Source organism: Setaria viridis, chromosome 3, assembly GCF_005286985.2.
Source record: "Setaria viridis chromosome 3, Setaria_viridis_v4.0, whole genome shotgun sequence".
In the NCBI taxonomy this organism is placed as follows: domain Eukaryota; kingdom Viridiplantae; phylum Streptophyta; class Magnoliopsida; order Poales; family Poaceae; genus Setaria; species Setaria viridis.
In genome coordinates, this window is record NC_048265.2 from 21,750,650 (window position 1) to 21,766,784 (window position 16,135).

Consider the following 16,135-nt stretch of genomic DNA (forward strand, 5'->3'; position numbering starts at 1 on the left):
TGCCCCGAAATTTGCCTGGAGTGCATCCCACAATGCTTTGCCAGAGGAAAGATGCATGTACGAATCGATAAAATTCTCTCCGAGAACATTGATCCTAGCCCCAATGAACAATGTGTTAGCAGACATGTACACACTATCCTCTGCGGATGTGTGCGGTCCCATAGGACGCTCCTTGGTAATGAACCACACATTCATAGCCGTGAGCCACAACTCAAGTTTGCCAACCCATCTCTTGTAATTCGTTCCATAAAAAACATTCGGTTTCAATTGCGCAACAAAGCCAACAACCGAAAAAACCCTATAATAAAGTTTTTGGATTGTTCGAATAAGAGGCATTTTATGGTCCATTTTAATTACAAATATTAAATAAAACATGACATAAACTATAGCATAAATAGGACCATAAACATTTGTGTCTATAGCAATAAACATAAAGCATGCGATGGAAATAACGAAAAACAAACAATGAAGCAAAAAGTTCATGAGAGAGTACCCTGCAGTAGGACCAGTGTCGGGAGCACCAGGTGCGCTGTTACTCGATATTTCAAGCCTATTCAATGTAGTCGATTAAAGTCGATACCACGCAGATGTTTACCGTGTAGTTGCGCCTCTAAGAAGAAGAGGTGGGCAGCGAGTAGTCACGCAGATGCGCTCCCCAAAAACTTTATTCGCCTTCACTTCCAATGCAGAAGCCGCGGAAGATGGAGGTTCTGGAGACCTACCTCCCAACACTAGTGCACGCGAGCACCGGGATGAGGATGCAGATTCCATGTAGCAACTAAAAAAAAGTGGAAGTGTATTTCATCTCATTTGTGAGGTCAAGCACCTTTCTTTTTAAGCAACGCATGGAGACACAAAGTCACCAGGGACCGCATGGGTTTTCACTTATGCAACGGAAGCAATTAGCACTTAGTGTATTAACCTTGCATGCACCTCATGGCTTGCAACGCATGCACCGAATAACTCCAAGGCTGCCAACGTTAACCGCATTTGCATGCACCTTATGGCTTCCGTTACATGCACACTATTCACACCAGTAATTGCATGATTTTATATTCTGCATGCTACCGCATATACACTTCACTCTTAGCATTGAAATGACCTTTGGAATTTATTGATTAATTGTATTTTATCAAAGAATAAACCCTGAATAAATCCAACACTCTCATTTTGCCGATGAAGATTGTAATAAAGGGGCTGTTTGGTTTCGTTTGCTTATTTTAGCACGTGTCACATCGAATGTTTAGATACTAATTAGGAGTATTGAACGTAGACTATTTACAAAACCCATTACATAAGTGGAGGCTAAACGGCGAGACGAATCTATTAAGCCTAATTAATCCATCATTAGCAAATATTTACTGTAGCAACACATTATCAAATTATGGACTAATTAGGCTTAATAGATTCGTCTCGCCGTTTAGCCTCCGCTTATGTAGTGGGTTTTGTAAATAGTCTACATTTAATACTTCTAATTAGTATCTAAACATCGATGTGACGGGTGCTTAAAAATAAGCAGCGTAAACCAAACCAGGCCAAAATCAGTATGAAATGCAAAGATCAGTCTAGCATTACTAAAGGTCATGATATACACGTACTAGGATCCCTTGTGTTTATTATTGGTTAAGGGTATGTTCTGTTCACATTCTTTTATTGAGAAAGTGGTGCTAATTTAGAAAAAAGATCGCAATGTCTGACATCAATATGTATCGCACACAGAAATGAGGGCGTCATAAATTTATGAAATATAAGTTTTTATGGAATTTAAATATATATATAATTTAACAGAATCCTAAAAATCATTTTAAAAATATTTGAGTATTCAAACAATTTTCGAGATTAATCCTCGGTTCGACGGTTCCTCACTTCACCAGTTGATCGTCTCAAGCACAAAACCGAAGCAACGACCACGAAGCCAACTGACTTCCCCACCCCCCACTCCCCTCTAGATCTCCCTTCCCTCCACTTCCCAGATCCACCCCCACCTCGTCGCCGGCCGCCGGCGCAATGGCCGCGCCACCCCCCACCACTCCGCGTCTCCTCCTCTCGCCGACCTCCAAGGACCTACTCACCGCCGCCGCCTTCCCCTCGCCACCCTCCCAAACCTCCGACGACCCCGCCTCCCCGCTCGACGCCTTCGCCTCCGACCCCGTCCTCTCGGCCTTCCTCTCCCCGTCATTCTCCCCCTCCGATTTCTCCTCCGCCGCGCTCTCGTCCGGCCTCGCCGCCTCCCGCGCCGAGCAGCTGCAGGACGCCATCCGCCTCCTCCGCCGCCATCTCCGCGCCGAGGTGCTCCGCCGGCACCCGCTCCTCCTCTCCCACCTCCTCTCTCTCCGCTCCGCCTCCGCGTCGCTCTCCACCCTCCCATCCCACCTCCACCTCCTCTCCTCCCACCTCTCCCTCCTCTCCTCCCACCTCTCGGCCCCGCGCTCCCATCTTGCGCTCTCCTCGGCCTCCCTCTCCAGCCTCCTCGCCACCGCCGACCTCCTCCTTCACTCCCACCGCCTTGTACGCCTCTCCTCCCGACTCCTTGCCTCCTCCCCTGCGCCTGACCTCGCCCGTCAGGCCGAGCTCCACCGCGAGATCCGCCTTCTCTACGAGGAGAAGAACCTCTCCGGGATCAATGCCGTTGATGAGGAGATGCGCAAGGTCGATGCTGCCGCATCCAAGCTACGCTCGGAAGCCAGCGCTGTGATCGACCGCGGTGTTGCTGAGTCCAATCAGAACGATGTGTGGTGCGGGCTTCAGGTGTACTACAATCTTGGGGAGTTGAAGCCGGCAGTGGAAGGACTTGTTGGGAAGTACAAGGCAGCAGGCGCAAAGAGTGTGGCTGTGGCTCTGGACATGAAGGCGATTTCAATGGCTGCTGCCAGTGGAGGTGGCCCTGGAGGAGTGCAGAGGAGTGGTACACCACAGATTGGTGGTAGTAAGAAGGCAGCAGAGGCACTTTGGGATAGGATGAGGCAGTGCATGGAGGAGCTGCATCGGGCTGTCAGCGCTGCTTGGCAGCTGCAAACTGTACTCACCAAGAAGCGTGTGCCATTCACACAAATGCTGTTCCTTGAGGAGGTTTGGCAGGTGAGTTGAGATGCATGAAATTATTAGGCTGGGTAAAAATGATATTGGAATGAAAAACTAGAACTTAAGCTCTATTATGGCCACTGCATATGTGGGACATATCATGAAAATATGAAACTATCTGTCGTGTGGCATTCATTTGTGAATTCACTGTTAAGACAGTATCTGTTGAAGAGATCTAAAATGGTAGTAAAGGCAGAACAAAGCGAGCATATCTATCTACCAGTGGACCTTATCTAATGAACGCATTAAAATTTAGGCTATATGTTTTGTTATACTTGGAACTTTGAATTTTTTATTAACCTTTGGTAGTGTGGTGGGAATTTCATGGCGTAGCTAAATTGTTTATGGTTTTAATCTCTTTCATAATGACGTGTTCAGTACTTGATGCCAAGCTAAAGCATATTTTGGATCATGGTGGGTGGTGTTGAATGAAATGCGGAATTGATTGCTAAATACCTGTGATCTTTTGACTCTTCCATAATTTTAGCCTTCTTCTGGTATTGGCATGCAGAATTGTGCATCTTAAGACCCTTGTGATACTGTTCTTACTCCTATGTGAATAATTCTGATGTACTATTTTCTTCAGTTGTTTTAATAACAATATAAAATAAAATCTTTTGTAGGAGGGTGAGCCTCTGTTAACAGAGAGAGTTTGGGATGCAATTGTGAAGGCCTTTGCAAGTCAAATGAAGTCTACCTTTACGGCTTCAAGTTTTGTGAAGGAAATATTTACTCTTGGGTATCCAAGACTGTTTTCAATGGTTGAAAACCTTCTTGAGAGGATTTCAAGAGATACTGATGTAAAGGGTACCCTTCCAGCTCTTACTCCTGAAGGAAAAGATCATATGATTTCAGCCATTGAGATATTCCAGACAGCCTTTTTGGCTCTTTGTCATAGTCGTTTATCTGATTATATCAATAGTATATTTCCAATGTCAAGTCGTGGAACTATACCTTCAAAGGACCAGATATCAAGATTAGTTTCTCGCATACAGGAGGAAATCGAAGTAGTGAGAACTCACGGGCATTTGCTTGTTCTTGTTCTACGGGAAATTGGAAAGATCTTACTTCTTTTAGCACAGAGAGCTGAATATCAGGTATTCACTTGCTACCTTCTAATGATCTAGTCAAGTTATTTATGTATGTTTTTTCACCTGTGGATTTCATATGCTTTCTACATTAGCTATGAGTAAATGTAGTCCTTGTGGCAGGTTACACTAGTAAGTTCTGAATTCTGATAGTAATGGTATACTTGAAACTGTGTATACATATTCCACTACCCTTTTTTGTCCTTGTATTGGGGTCTGTTTTACTGATTGTAACGCAACATTACTTGGAGCTTGACAAATCTCCTTTTGGTGATTCTAGTTGTTAGCTCCATATCTTCAGTAGGATAATTCTTTATAAGTCTTTGAGTAATTGAGTTGAAACCAAATCTGTTACATTAAAATCCATATAATTATATGCTTTTCATTATGTTGAGTCACTTCTTGTTCTTTATTTTTGTTCTTCTGAAAACCTTTGCCAAGCACAATAGCACTAATCTCATGAATCAAGTGTACTCACTAAGTACACAAATAGCTATGCAAGTTTTGGGTCAGTTGAGTGATTATTGTGGTCTTGGCTGAGTGAAAGTTGTAGTCATCTTGTATAATCAAACTTGTGCAACAGTTGGTTTTTAATGTGCTCTTGTTTGTTTGATATTTTTATTCTGATTAGTTACCTATTGATTATAGAAGTAAAGAGAACTTGGTACTCTGACGTGTACAAGTCATGACAAAATACTGTTCTATTGTTATGGCACTCCTCTGGATTCATCTCTGCTGTCCTGTATACTAGTAGGTTTCACTTGCGACTCAACAATATGAACAGTGTAGAGTGATTTTGGCTGTCCTAAAACCTTCACCCAAGGAAAGGCTGGTGGATCATATGCCGACCCTCTATGAAAGTAAAAGACCTGTATTATTGTAGCATATTGTTAAAGAGGATCGTATCCATCTTTTTCCTTCCTAACTTGTCTTATTAACTGTTTATTGTCTAGCCACTTTGCACGCATAGATAATAACTCCTAACTTCCTCTGTTATTTCTTGCGTGCTTATACAATGTCTCAAATGTCCATCTAACTTATGTTGGTTGCTGGGTACTCCCTCCATCCCAAATTGTAAGTTGTTTTGGTTTTTCTAGGTGCATAATTTTTGCTATGCACTTAGATATAGTATATGTCTAGATGCATAATAATATCTATGAACCTAGAAAAGCTAAAACGATCTACAATTTGAAACGGAGGGAGTATTGCTTTAGTTTCTGTGTGCAGTTGCTAACACATATTTTGCTTTAAATGTAGATCTCTACTGGGCCTGAAGCCCGACAAGTTACCGGCTCAGCGACTCCAGCCCAACTCAAAAACTTTGCTTTGTGCCTCCACCTTCAGGAGGTTCACACACGCATTTCGAGCATCTTGTCAACACTCCCTAATGTTGCTTCTGAAGTGCTTTCACCATCCCTTGGTGTCATCTACGGTGTTGCTTGTGATTCAGTGACCTCCCTGTTCCAAGCGATGCTTGATCGACTCGAGTCATGCATCCTGAAAATGCATGAGCAGGACTTTGCAGGTCATGGAATGGATGCAGCAATGGACAACAATGCATCAGCTTACATGGAGGAGCTTCAGAAGTGTGCCATCCACTTCCGCAGTGAATTCTTATCGAAGCTTTTGCCATCATCATCCTCTCGTTCCGAAACCATATGCACCATCATGGTTAGAAGGATGGCCTCAAGAGTCCTCATATTTTTCATAAGGCATGCTTCTCTTGTCAGGCCACTTTCAGAAGCGGGGAAGTTGAGAATGGCGCGGGACATGGCTGAGCTGGAGCTTGCTGTTGGTCAGAACCTGTTTCCAGTGGAGCAGCTGGGAGCACCATACCGGGCATTACGAGCATTCCGGCCTGTCCTTTTCCTGGAAACATCTCAGCTTGAGAAATCTCCACTCCTTCAAGACTTGCCGGCTAGCGTTATCCTCCACCATCTCTATTCTCGAGGACCTGATGAATTGCAGTCACCTTTACAGCGCAACAAGCTCACGCCACTGCAGTACTCTCTGTGGCTTGATTCGCAAGGTGAGGACCAGATTTGGAAAGGGGTGAAGGCGACCCTGGACGACCACGAGATGAGGGTCAGGTCTAGAGGTGACAAGGAGTTCAGTCCGGTGTATTCTCTCATGCTTCAGATTGGATCTGCATTGTCTCAGGCCACGATCTAACATGTATTCGGTTCACTCATGCATTTGTACCATCTTGTAGCATTGATTCCTGGAGGGATCGGGGGTGAGATTTTGCATAGTTTATACACATGAATGAAATAGCAATTGTATTTGTTTCCGGAAATAATTCTTAGAGTACAGAGTGTCTTGTAGTTCTGGTAGTTTCTGTATCTTGCTATCTTTGGAACTCTGATTCATATGAAATATCTTGAAGGGTGCCAATTTTTTAAAATCAATCTGAGTCCTGGAAAATAGGAACAGGAAAAAAAGAATCATAAGCTACCATCGGGTGTTTCTCCTTCCCCTTACACTCCATTTTAGCTTCTCTCCCTCGGTCCCTTCATCCTTTTCGCATCACTGTCCACCATCTCGGCATTTCCGGCGAGGTTAGGGGAGAACTGGTTCTCCGACAAGCTTCGGCACTGCGGTCCTCTGGCAAGGTAACTGGGGTGCTCCCTGGACTTAGACCGACAGTTAACCTGCCGGCTTCTGTTCAAAAAGATGTTGGGAGCAGCAGTGCGGCTAGACAGGCGTTGAGCGTAGTAGGTACGGAGCAGCGAGAGGGGTTTAGCCGCTGGGGACGGGGAGCGGAGATCGTGCACACCGGCGGCGAGCAAGAAGAAATCTATGTGAAGGAGGCAAGCAGTAAGGAAGAACGATTGAACGAAAAAGAAACGTTCCGACCGTTAGATAAAAAAATTATTAAGGGTCAGAAAAATCGAGTGTTTTGTTGAGTGTCATCTTAGATGCTAAACAAAGTTGGGAATATGAAATAATGCAATTGCAATCTTATAGGGAGGCTCCCTGTGAATTATTTTAGTCAAAAGGAATTTCTCTGATAAAATTTATGCAAAGTTCTATGGATTGAACAAAAATAAAATCATAGTAATTTACTCTTACAATATATAATACTATTACTATATACACGCTACACACATCCCAGATATGGAACTCCTCAATTATCTAGCCAAAAGAACATGATTATAAGAGTGCTAAAGAAGTAAATCGAAATCAATTTAAATACTATGGATGAAAGTTCATTAGTTCACTAACCCTAGAATAATTACTCCTCCGTTTCAAATTAGAGATCGTTTTGACTTTTTAGATTCATTAATTTTATCATGCACTTAGATATACCTATATCTAGATCCATAATAATATCTATGAACCTAGAAAATCCAAAATAACCTATAATTTGAAACGGAGGTAGTACTACTTGTCGTCGTGTTGAAGTTGTAATTTGCAGGCAAAAAGAATTCGGAGTTGCTGAGTCAAAGTTTGAGTTTTTGAGTTCAAGGTTTTAAAGTTGCAAGTTCACGATTTTTGTCTTGGATAAACTTAAATTTCGAGTTAGAATTTCTCTAGGTATTAAGTGTTGCAAAGTTTACACCCAGTTGTGAACGTTTGAAATTCCAATATAGATTTGACTTTTTAAAGTTAAATTCATTAGATAGAAAGGCATTATATATATTAATAAAAAATAAAAGCCAAAGACATGCCGTCAGCAGTAGCAGCAGACCCAATCTGAAGAAAGGGATCGCCTGAACAAAACAGCAGTGTCAGAGTGAAGAGTCTTGACACAGAAGCAGCAGCGAGATGGGGCGGTGGTGGTCGCCGGCGTCGGCGGCGGTGGAGCCGCGGTCGGTGCAGCTCCTGCTCCTGGGCGTCGCCCTCGTCGCCGCTTCCTTCTACGCCGGCACCCTCTTCGGCTCCTCCGCCTCCCCCGCGCTCATACTGCCCCCTTCGCGCCCCCGATCGCCCGATTCCTCCAGGTCCAAAGGTGCCTACCTTCATCTCCCTTCGGGCGTTTGCCCCGTTCCGATCCGCTGGTGGATCGCATTTCCAGTCCATTTCTGGGCGTCATAGAAAAAATAGCGGCTCATGGCCACTGTTGTTCGAGGTTCCTTGCTAATTGTTGTAATTTGTGCAGCGGATTTAGGTTTATTGTTGCAGGTTTCGTGTTATATGCTCCTGCATTGTTTGATTGAGATTTAGGAATTGCTTTGTGCCAGCAACAGAGATTAGGTCGAAGTGAGGGCCAGTATGTTGAAGTAATTTATATTGCCAATTTTTTCAGTAGGTCATGATGCTTTTAAGCAGATGCTATTTCTGAAACTTGTGTCCTGCTTCTCGTTGCAGCAATGTATGTGATACTAGAATGTTCATTTATCATCCCATCCTCCTAGCTTGTCATATCCCTATGAATGGCATTTTTCATTATATATCCATGCCAATGTGGTTAAATCAGTTTGCTTTTCAGTTGCAGATGCTCGAATGTTTACAAACAGAGTTTCTCTTACATACCGGACGAAACCAGTCAGAGTTCCAGATCATGGAGTTGATGTGTGCCCTTTGGAATACAATGAGTATGTTCCCTGTCATGATGTGGCCTATATAAGCAGCTTAAAGAACCTGGATAGATCTAGGCATGAGGATCTTGAAAGTATTTGCCCTCCACAAGAGAAACGATTGTTCTGTTTGGTGCCCCCACCAAATGACTACAAGATACCAATAAGATGGCCAACAAGCCGAGACTATGTATGGCGTAGTAATGTTAACCATTCACATCTTGCTGAGGTCAAAGGAGGACAGAATTGGGTGCACGAGAAGGGCAAGCTTTGGTGGTTTCCTGGAGGAGGCACTCACTTCAAACATGGTGCATCAGAGTACATAGAGAGGTAACCATAACTCCATAAGTGCTGCCTAACTCACATTTCAAATTTTGGCGTTTAAGCTTGAGAATTGTTTTATAATTAGTATTAGTTTGCAGTCCTGTGCCTGTAGCCTCATCTAGATGATGTCAGATGCGACGCCTAGCAGCAAATGCTGTGGCCTATTAATTTCGATCTAACATTTTATATTCTTGAGGGAACAACCTATTGAGTATGTTAGAGGTGGAGTGTATGTGCAGTGAAGGGACAGTAATTTAGAGCACCAATTAATTGAACATGGTCCATGCTAGAGCTTTCTTTTTATGTTGTGAAAAGGGTATTCTATTGATTTAGTTTTTGTAATTGGTCAATGCAGGCTAGGAAATATGACAACAAACAGTACTGGCGATCTCCGTTCGGCAGGAGTAGTTCAAGTTTTGGATGTTGGATGTGGTGTTGCCAGCTTTTCTGCTTATCTTCTACCCCTAGATATTCAGACCATGTCATTTGCCCCAAAAGATGGCCATGAGAATCAAATTCAGTTTGCTGTAGAACGTGGGATTGGTGCAATGATCTCTGTGTTGGCCACAAAGCAGTTACCTTATCCTGGAAACTCATTTGAAATGGTTCACTGCTCCCGATGTCGTGTTGATTGGCACGAAAATGGTAAGATTTACATTGCAGTTTGTCCTAAGCTACTGGCTTGATTTTACTTTCTATGAGACCTTTTTTTGTTAACAGCATTGTATGTGAGAAAAGTTATATTGTGTTGTACCATGCACATGATTGAATATAGCAATCTTGATTAAAAATCAGTTGATTCTCAGCTTATGTATCTATACTCTTGGACCATTAGTAGTTTTCTTACAAAATTACTTCTGATGGTCTTTTCTTTATTAGTTCTGCCTTCTGGATACAACATCCAAAACTTGACTCATCACCCATGGTTTTTTTCTTTTCAGATGGAATATTGCTCAAAGAGGTAGATCGTCTTTTGCGGCCTAATGGATATTTTGTATACTCTGCTCCACCAGCTTACAGAAAAGATAAAGACTTTCCTGTTATCTGGGAGAAGCTAGTTAATATTACAACTGCAATGTGTTGGAAGCTTATTGCTAAGCATGTTCAGACAGCTATTTGGGTCAAACCTGCAGATGAATCCTGCCGACAGAAAAATGCTGATATGAAGCTACTGAATATTTGTGAATCTAACGACAATGTTTCACCATCATGGAAAATCCCGTTAATGAACTGTGTGAGGCTTAACAAGGACAAATCAGAGATTAAGAAATTTCCCTCCAGACCTGATCGCTTATCATTTTATTTCAAGAGTTTGGAAATGATAGGTCAGCTCCATTTTTCCATTGCCTACAGAAAAAAAAAGATGAGACCTGTTTTGATGCTACAAATTTGAGTTAACTTCCATTCTGAAAACGATGTCCTCTACATTCAATCATAATAAGGTCTTGGGTTGTGAGGATCTAAAACTTGCTTAACCAAAGTGATTCAAACCTCTGATCTAAATCTAGTTTGACTTGAATTATATTGCTTATTCTGTGAATCATAATCAGTTTTCTGAACATATCTGTTAGGAGTTACACCAGCCAAGTTTGAGAAGAATAATGAGTTTTGGAAGAACCAGGTTCACAAGTATTGGTCATTTCTTGATGTTGAAAAGACTAGTGTCCGAAATGTCATGGACATGAATGCTAATTATGGTGGATTTGCTGCGGCACTAAGCAATGACCCTGTCTGGATTATGAATATAGTACCTTATACCATGAGCAACACATTGCCAATTATCTACGACCGTGGGTTACTCGGTTCTTACCATGACTGGTTGGTATTTCATTCGAAGAGAATAAACGTGTTCCTCTTATTTATGATGAAATTCAAGCCATTCAATACTCATGCTGCAGGTGTGAGCCATTCCCATCATATCCTAGGTCCTACGACTTGCTGCATGCTTTCCACCTCTTCTCTCATTATGAAGGTCGCAATGAAGATTGTTTGTTGGAAGATATCATGTTAGAAATGGACCGCATCATTCGGCCCCAGGTAACTACTGCCTTTTAGTTGATTAGGGACACTTTTTTAGATACTTCAGTGTATACCTTATTTAAAAATGTCCATGTTATGTTTGCAAAAACAAAGGATTCTTAATTTTGCAAGAGAAAACTTTATATCATGGAACAAGAGATTCCTGAACTTGGTCATTGGTCATGTGTTTTGTTATCAAATACTTTTGTACATGGCTCTTTTGTGTATCCTCAGTAGAGTGTACATGCCGTATGGTGTTAAGTTGTATCTATATCTTTGAAGAGCTGAAGCAGTACTTGCCTTTTCCATTCCAAACTAGTTTCTAAATGATTGAGCATGCCAGCCATAAAACAAATCACAAATAGCTCAGGTATTACCGGATTCACAGTAAAAGAACAATTTGTTCAGGGAAATTTGATAGATCAATCTTTCCCTCAACCATTTTGCCTTTCTTAGACAAATATATTATATAAAGCACAAACAATCTGGTTCTTCATTCAGAAATTTTCTTGTGTAGCATAAACTTCTATGTTTTGCTTTTCAAAACCAAGCAATCAAATATGCTTTTTTATGAACATGCAGGGTTCCATCATTATTAGAGATGAGAAGAACACTCTTTCAAGAATCATTGATCTAGCACCGAAGTTCCTTTGGGATGTTAGCACACATATGTTGGAAAATGAGGAAAATGGGACAGAGAAAGTTCTGATTTGCAGGAAGAAATTCTGGGCTATTGTTTAAAAGTTACACTTGGGCCGGAAGCTGCCAGATCCTACCTTGGGGTGTCCTACTGTCCTTTGTGTCAATACAGAACAGAACGTTAGGAGAACTTTTCAGCATGCTGTAGTTTGAGATGTCGCTCCAGTGAATGTAGTATTTCGTCGACTTCTCTCTGCAGTTGAGAGTACTGAATTGTTGAGAAAGCACATGGTATCATCAGGAGGTTTCTTCAGAAACTATCATACTAACTTGGATCCTTTTTTTTGCTTTTGAGCGGTACTGTTTGTAAAGGACATGCGCATGGTGTAAAGAGGTGAGATTTTGATTTGTGTAGTCTTACTAATAGCTAACGTTTTGTAGTTTCTCTCAAAAGAAATAGCAATTTGTACCTTGCTACTCAATTAGTAAGTTAGGGTTTTGACAAATTTTTTTCCTCGTGTTGTTTCTGTTGTTCCAATCTGGGATCATCTCTACTACCATAAACCTTATGATGGATTGGAAGGTATTCTGCTCTGTATCCTTGAATTTATCAGTCTCTTGGTTGCAAGAGCTGTGTCTGGACTATCTGCAAGAACTTCTTAGGGTGCGTTTGGCAACTAATGGGAAGGGGCATGGGAATTAGTGGTGGAAGTTGGAGGAGAGAATTCACCTGGAATATGATTTTTTAGTCCTATTCTTTTGTTTGTCTTTTGGAGGGAATTAAGAGTGGGAATTTAAATGAGACTTCATATCCTCCATTTGGTATAAAGGTTTAGAGGTGGGAAATTATATATTAAGTCATGATCAACGGTGTAGATGCATCCTTTTTCCACTTAAAGTAAATTCCCATCCAATTCCCACCCCTCCCCTTGGGAAGTGATTGGTGGGAGTTGCCCCTTTAAATTATTATTCCTTATCCCATATCTAAACTCCCATGCCCATCAAACAAACAAGAGAATTTTATCTCATATTTGAACTCCCCCTCTGACTAATTACCTTCAACCAAACGGACCATTAAAGTTTGTACTAGCTGGTTATTGATTCTTCACCTGAAACTAGAATTTCATATTAGCATGCTTGCTTGCTTTCTTAAACATCAAAGGGCCTAGAGGTAGGCGTGATCAACCATCCACAAGTTGGGATGATGGGGTGAAACAGGCATTCATTGATTTTTTTTCGTTGGGAATTTGATCTAGATAATTTACTGTTCTCCATGATCTAGGTCAAGAGGACAGAACGATCCTTTTTGCTTCTTTATTTCTTTTACTGGGAAAAAGGAGACATATAGCGGCCAGATGGATTTGAAATTAACAGATGGATTACCCTGTACTTGAAGATGTATGAACTCGTGGTTGTAGCTCACAGTGTATTCCCTCTAGTTACGAACACTTCAAGTACTCGCTCCGTTCCGTTACATACTGAATACACCCCGTTCTAAATCACAAACTTCTAGCATTTTAATTACACCAACAGAAGTTGTACAGCTTGAGTTGGAGCGTAAAGCGCACCATGCATCCCATCCCAAGATGAGGAACGCAAGTATACATTCCTAGTAATTTCTAGCAAAAAAGATATATTCCTAGTTATCGCAAACAGATTGAAAATGAACTCCGAGAAGCATGAAATGCAGCTATTGATGATGTGCCATGTTACTAATAACTACTGTAAGTTGTGGGGGGCAGAACCTAAACCATGTATACGCTAAATAAGTTACTACAAGTTTTGTTTAAATCTTCAATGTTTAATTTCCTGATAAATTCTCGCACGGTTTCATGTATTTTGAAAACAAAATCTCCACATCTGTGAGGTGGCCTCCGCCGCTGCAGCAAAGTTAAGTATTATACTAATTATAGTGAGGCTCATCTGCAGTAGTGCTGCAGCTGAGGCACTCCTAGACCCACATGTTAGTGACTCAACTGTAAAGCGGTATTATTGATATTATTGGTCTCTCTAGCAATAGAAAACCTTTATACGCTTTCCACTTGTGCAATATTCCACATGGCTAATAACATCAATGCTTTTGAAATTTGCTATGTGCAGCAAGGCTACCTTCAAAAGGTTTGAGCTATCTCTAAGTCACCCTACGTTATTTGGAGATGTCACACAAGAGACTCCGCCAACAATCTAGCTTTTGTAACACTGTTCAATATTTGTGGGACTAGATGCTAGCAATTATTTATCCACATCGATCCTCCCTTTCCATACTCACAAGGCCCATTGCATTGCTCCTCTCCTCAGTTCCTTAGGGGTCCACTTGTGACTCGAATAACATGCCATGAGCTAGTGGGAAATTAACCCCCATCATAATCTTTTTTGGTGCTCCTCCCTCATCTACATCAACTAGAATTTGACTGATTTCTCTCTCCATTGGGAACGGCCAAAGTGTATTCATCTTAACCATATGTGATCAACATCTTAAAAAAACTCTATGTGATCAAGGTTTTCTGTCATGTGTACTGTACAACTTATTAGTTAATTTACATACAATTATAGCCGTGATATAAATAGGAACAAGAGAGCCACAGACTTCGACACATATGTTGATAACTGATATTAGGTAGAATACACACGCAGCACACAACACAAAGCATCTCGTAAGTTTCATATATTCTCACGCAAAGAAAAGATAGCTGTTATATCCTGGATAAATTCTCTACACCACTAAGGTGAACCTATGCTCCAGACAGCATGCTCATGTAGTAGATGCAAGCATATCGGGCTATATAAAAGGATGGCAAGTATTACCACCATGAACACAAGCAGCCAAGATTTCCCCAAGAAACACGTACTAACCAAAACCCCTCTACCCACTGCTCATTTCACCCGGGAACAACATGTCTGCCAACGGGATGAGCAGGGTGTTCACCCCTGTGGTGCAAGGCAAGGACCAGCACAACAGCATGAACAACATGCAGGTAACTACACTATAACTTGTAATTGTAAGCATTCGTTCTGACTATCGTACAAGAAGATCATGTGGAGGTGGACTCGGGGATTGAATTGAACGAGCTGCTCGATCTTGTAGAATCATAGCACGGGCAACAACACAAGTGTCCCTGTGACTGGCACTTCCTTCACCGGTGGCTCCTTCTTCAGTGGCAACTCAGTTAACGCGCCGCCGCCGCAGGTGAAAAATACTCCTATCATATTTTCATTAATCAGTTTCGAACAGAGTAATAATATGCTTTAGTTTTGTTTCGCATTTAGGGCCCAAGCCATTACTCTACCTTTGGCATCGGGGGAAATTCCAGCTTCTGATCATGGGGCCGGCAGTGCCGCAGTGGCAGCAGGACTACCAGCTACAGCCTGAACTAATTAAGTAGCACGAGCTTGCAAGAATATATATGTATGTTTGAATAAAGTCATGATAGCTTGCTAGCTACCTCGATCAACGAAGCAACACAGTCCTGTTATGATCTATACGAACCTGCAAGTGCAAAGAATAAAGCAAGTAGCTCGATCAGCGGAGCAACGCAGTCCTGTTATGTATTACTCCCTCCTCCCAAATTATAAGAATTTTTAGCTTTTCTAAGTACATAGTTCTTACTTTGCTATGCACCTAAATATAAGTGTATGTTTAGCTATATACAAACATCTATGCTAGAAAAACCAAAAGGACCTACAATTTGAGGAAATATCTTCTATACTGCTAATGCCCTCAAAGCAAATGGCACGAATTTACAATTTTACATTGTGCATCACTCTGGGCACACACGTTTGGTTTATTGCCAACGTGCGCCTCGCCATTTTTTGGCGCGCCCATACAAATTTGGCCAGTGCTTGAATCGGTGCCGCTACCTTAGCGAACCCATGCCCCTGCGCCCGTGCCAGAGGAGAGCTAGTTCATTTTCTTGCCTAAGCATCATCGGCAAAACGAGCATGACAAATTTGTTCGCCCGCGCATTGGCTGGGTGAGTACGGGCTACAACCAAACATGGCCACAATAACAACGACATACTCCCTCTCTCCCAAATTTTCCAAATTATAGGTCGTTTTAGCATTTCTAGATGAGTAAATTGCACCCACCGTACAACAACTTGTGAGGTGGGTGCAGATTGATCCAACAACTTATAAAATACTCAATCCAGTATAATAACTTCGCATGTGGGTGCAGATTAGTCCAACAACTTGTAAAATATGCAATTTATTCCGTCAAAAAATATTCAATTTAGTGCAATAACTTGATAAACTTGTGCATCCGCAATCCAAATGTTATAACAAACCACATATTTGCTAATGTCTGGGTTAGGATATATATATTCGCGTCGGAATAAATTATTAAGCATTGTTTGACTATTGATACTTGCGTTGCAATGGCAATGTATTTGACCAAGCGTAGAACATTCAGTATTTAGGAAATTAATATCACGTTTCCTATTAATTATTTTTTATATCAATTTAATT

General features: G+C 41.7%; 3 protein-coding genes across 4 annotated transcripts; all 3 read left to right on the top strand.

Moving 5' to 3' along the window:
* The first annotated feature begins 1,921 nt into the window (after window positions 1-1,921).
* Window positions 1,922-6,577, top strand: LOC117848299 (conserved oligomeric Golgi complex subunit 5). The gene is made up of 3 exons (XM_034729644.2): window positions 1,922-3,078; window positions 3,705-4,178; window positions 5,427-6,577. Exons 1-3 carry the CDS (start codon window positions 2,008-2,010, stop codon window positions 6,339-6,341), a joined length of 2,460 nt encoding a protein of 819 aa, XP_034585535.1. The 5' UTR covers window positions 1,922-2,007; the 3' UTR covers window positions 6,342-6,577.
* Window positions 6,578-7,862: 1,285 nt separating this feature from the next.
* On the top strand, window positions 7,863-12,277 carry LOC117848301 (probable methyltransferase PMT7). 2 transcript variants are annotated; one of them, XM_034729647.2, is made up of 7 exons: window positions 7,863-8,121; window positions 8,608-9,019; window positions 9,369-9,658; window positions 9,955-10,338; window positions 10,585-10,831; window positions 10,912-11,050; window positions 11,615-12,277. In XM_034729647.2, exons 1-7 carry the CDS (start codon window positions 7,938-7,940, stop codon window positions 11,771-11,773), a joined length of 1,815 nt encoding a protein of 604 aa, XP_034585538.1. In that variant the 5' UTR covers window positions 7,863-7,937; the 3' UTR covers window positions 11,774-12,277. The 2 variants fall into 2 exon arrangements, with proteins under 2 accessions (XP_034585538.1, XP_034585537.1); XM_034729646.2 differs by having other exon boundaries at window positions 7,864-8,121; window positions 8,602-9,019.
* Window positions 12,278-14,470: 2,193 nt separating this feature from the next.
* Window positions 14,471-15,266, top strand: LOC117847039 (uncharacterized). The gene is made up of 3 exons (XM_034728181.2): window positions 14,471-14,646; window positions 14,757-14,858; window positions 14,939-15,266. The coding sequence occupies exons 1-3, from the start codon at window positions 14,566-14,568 to the stop codon at window positions 14,987-14,989; spliced, it is 234 nt and encodes a 77-aa protein (XP_034584072.1). The 5' UTR covers window positions 14,471-14,565; the 3' UTR covers window positions 14,990-15,266.
* Window positions 15,267-16,135: the final 869 nt, after the last annotated feature.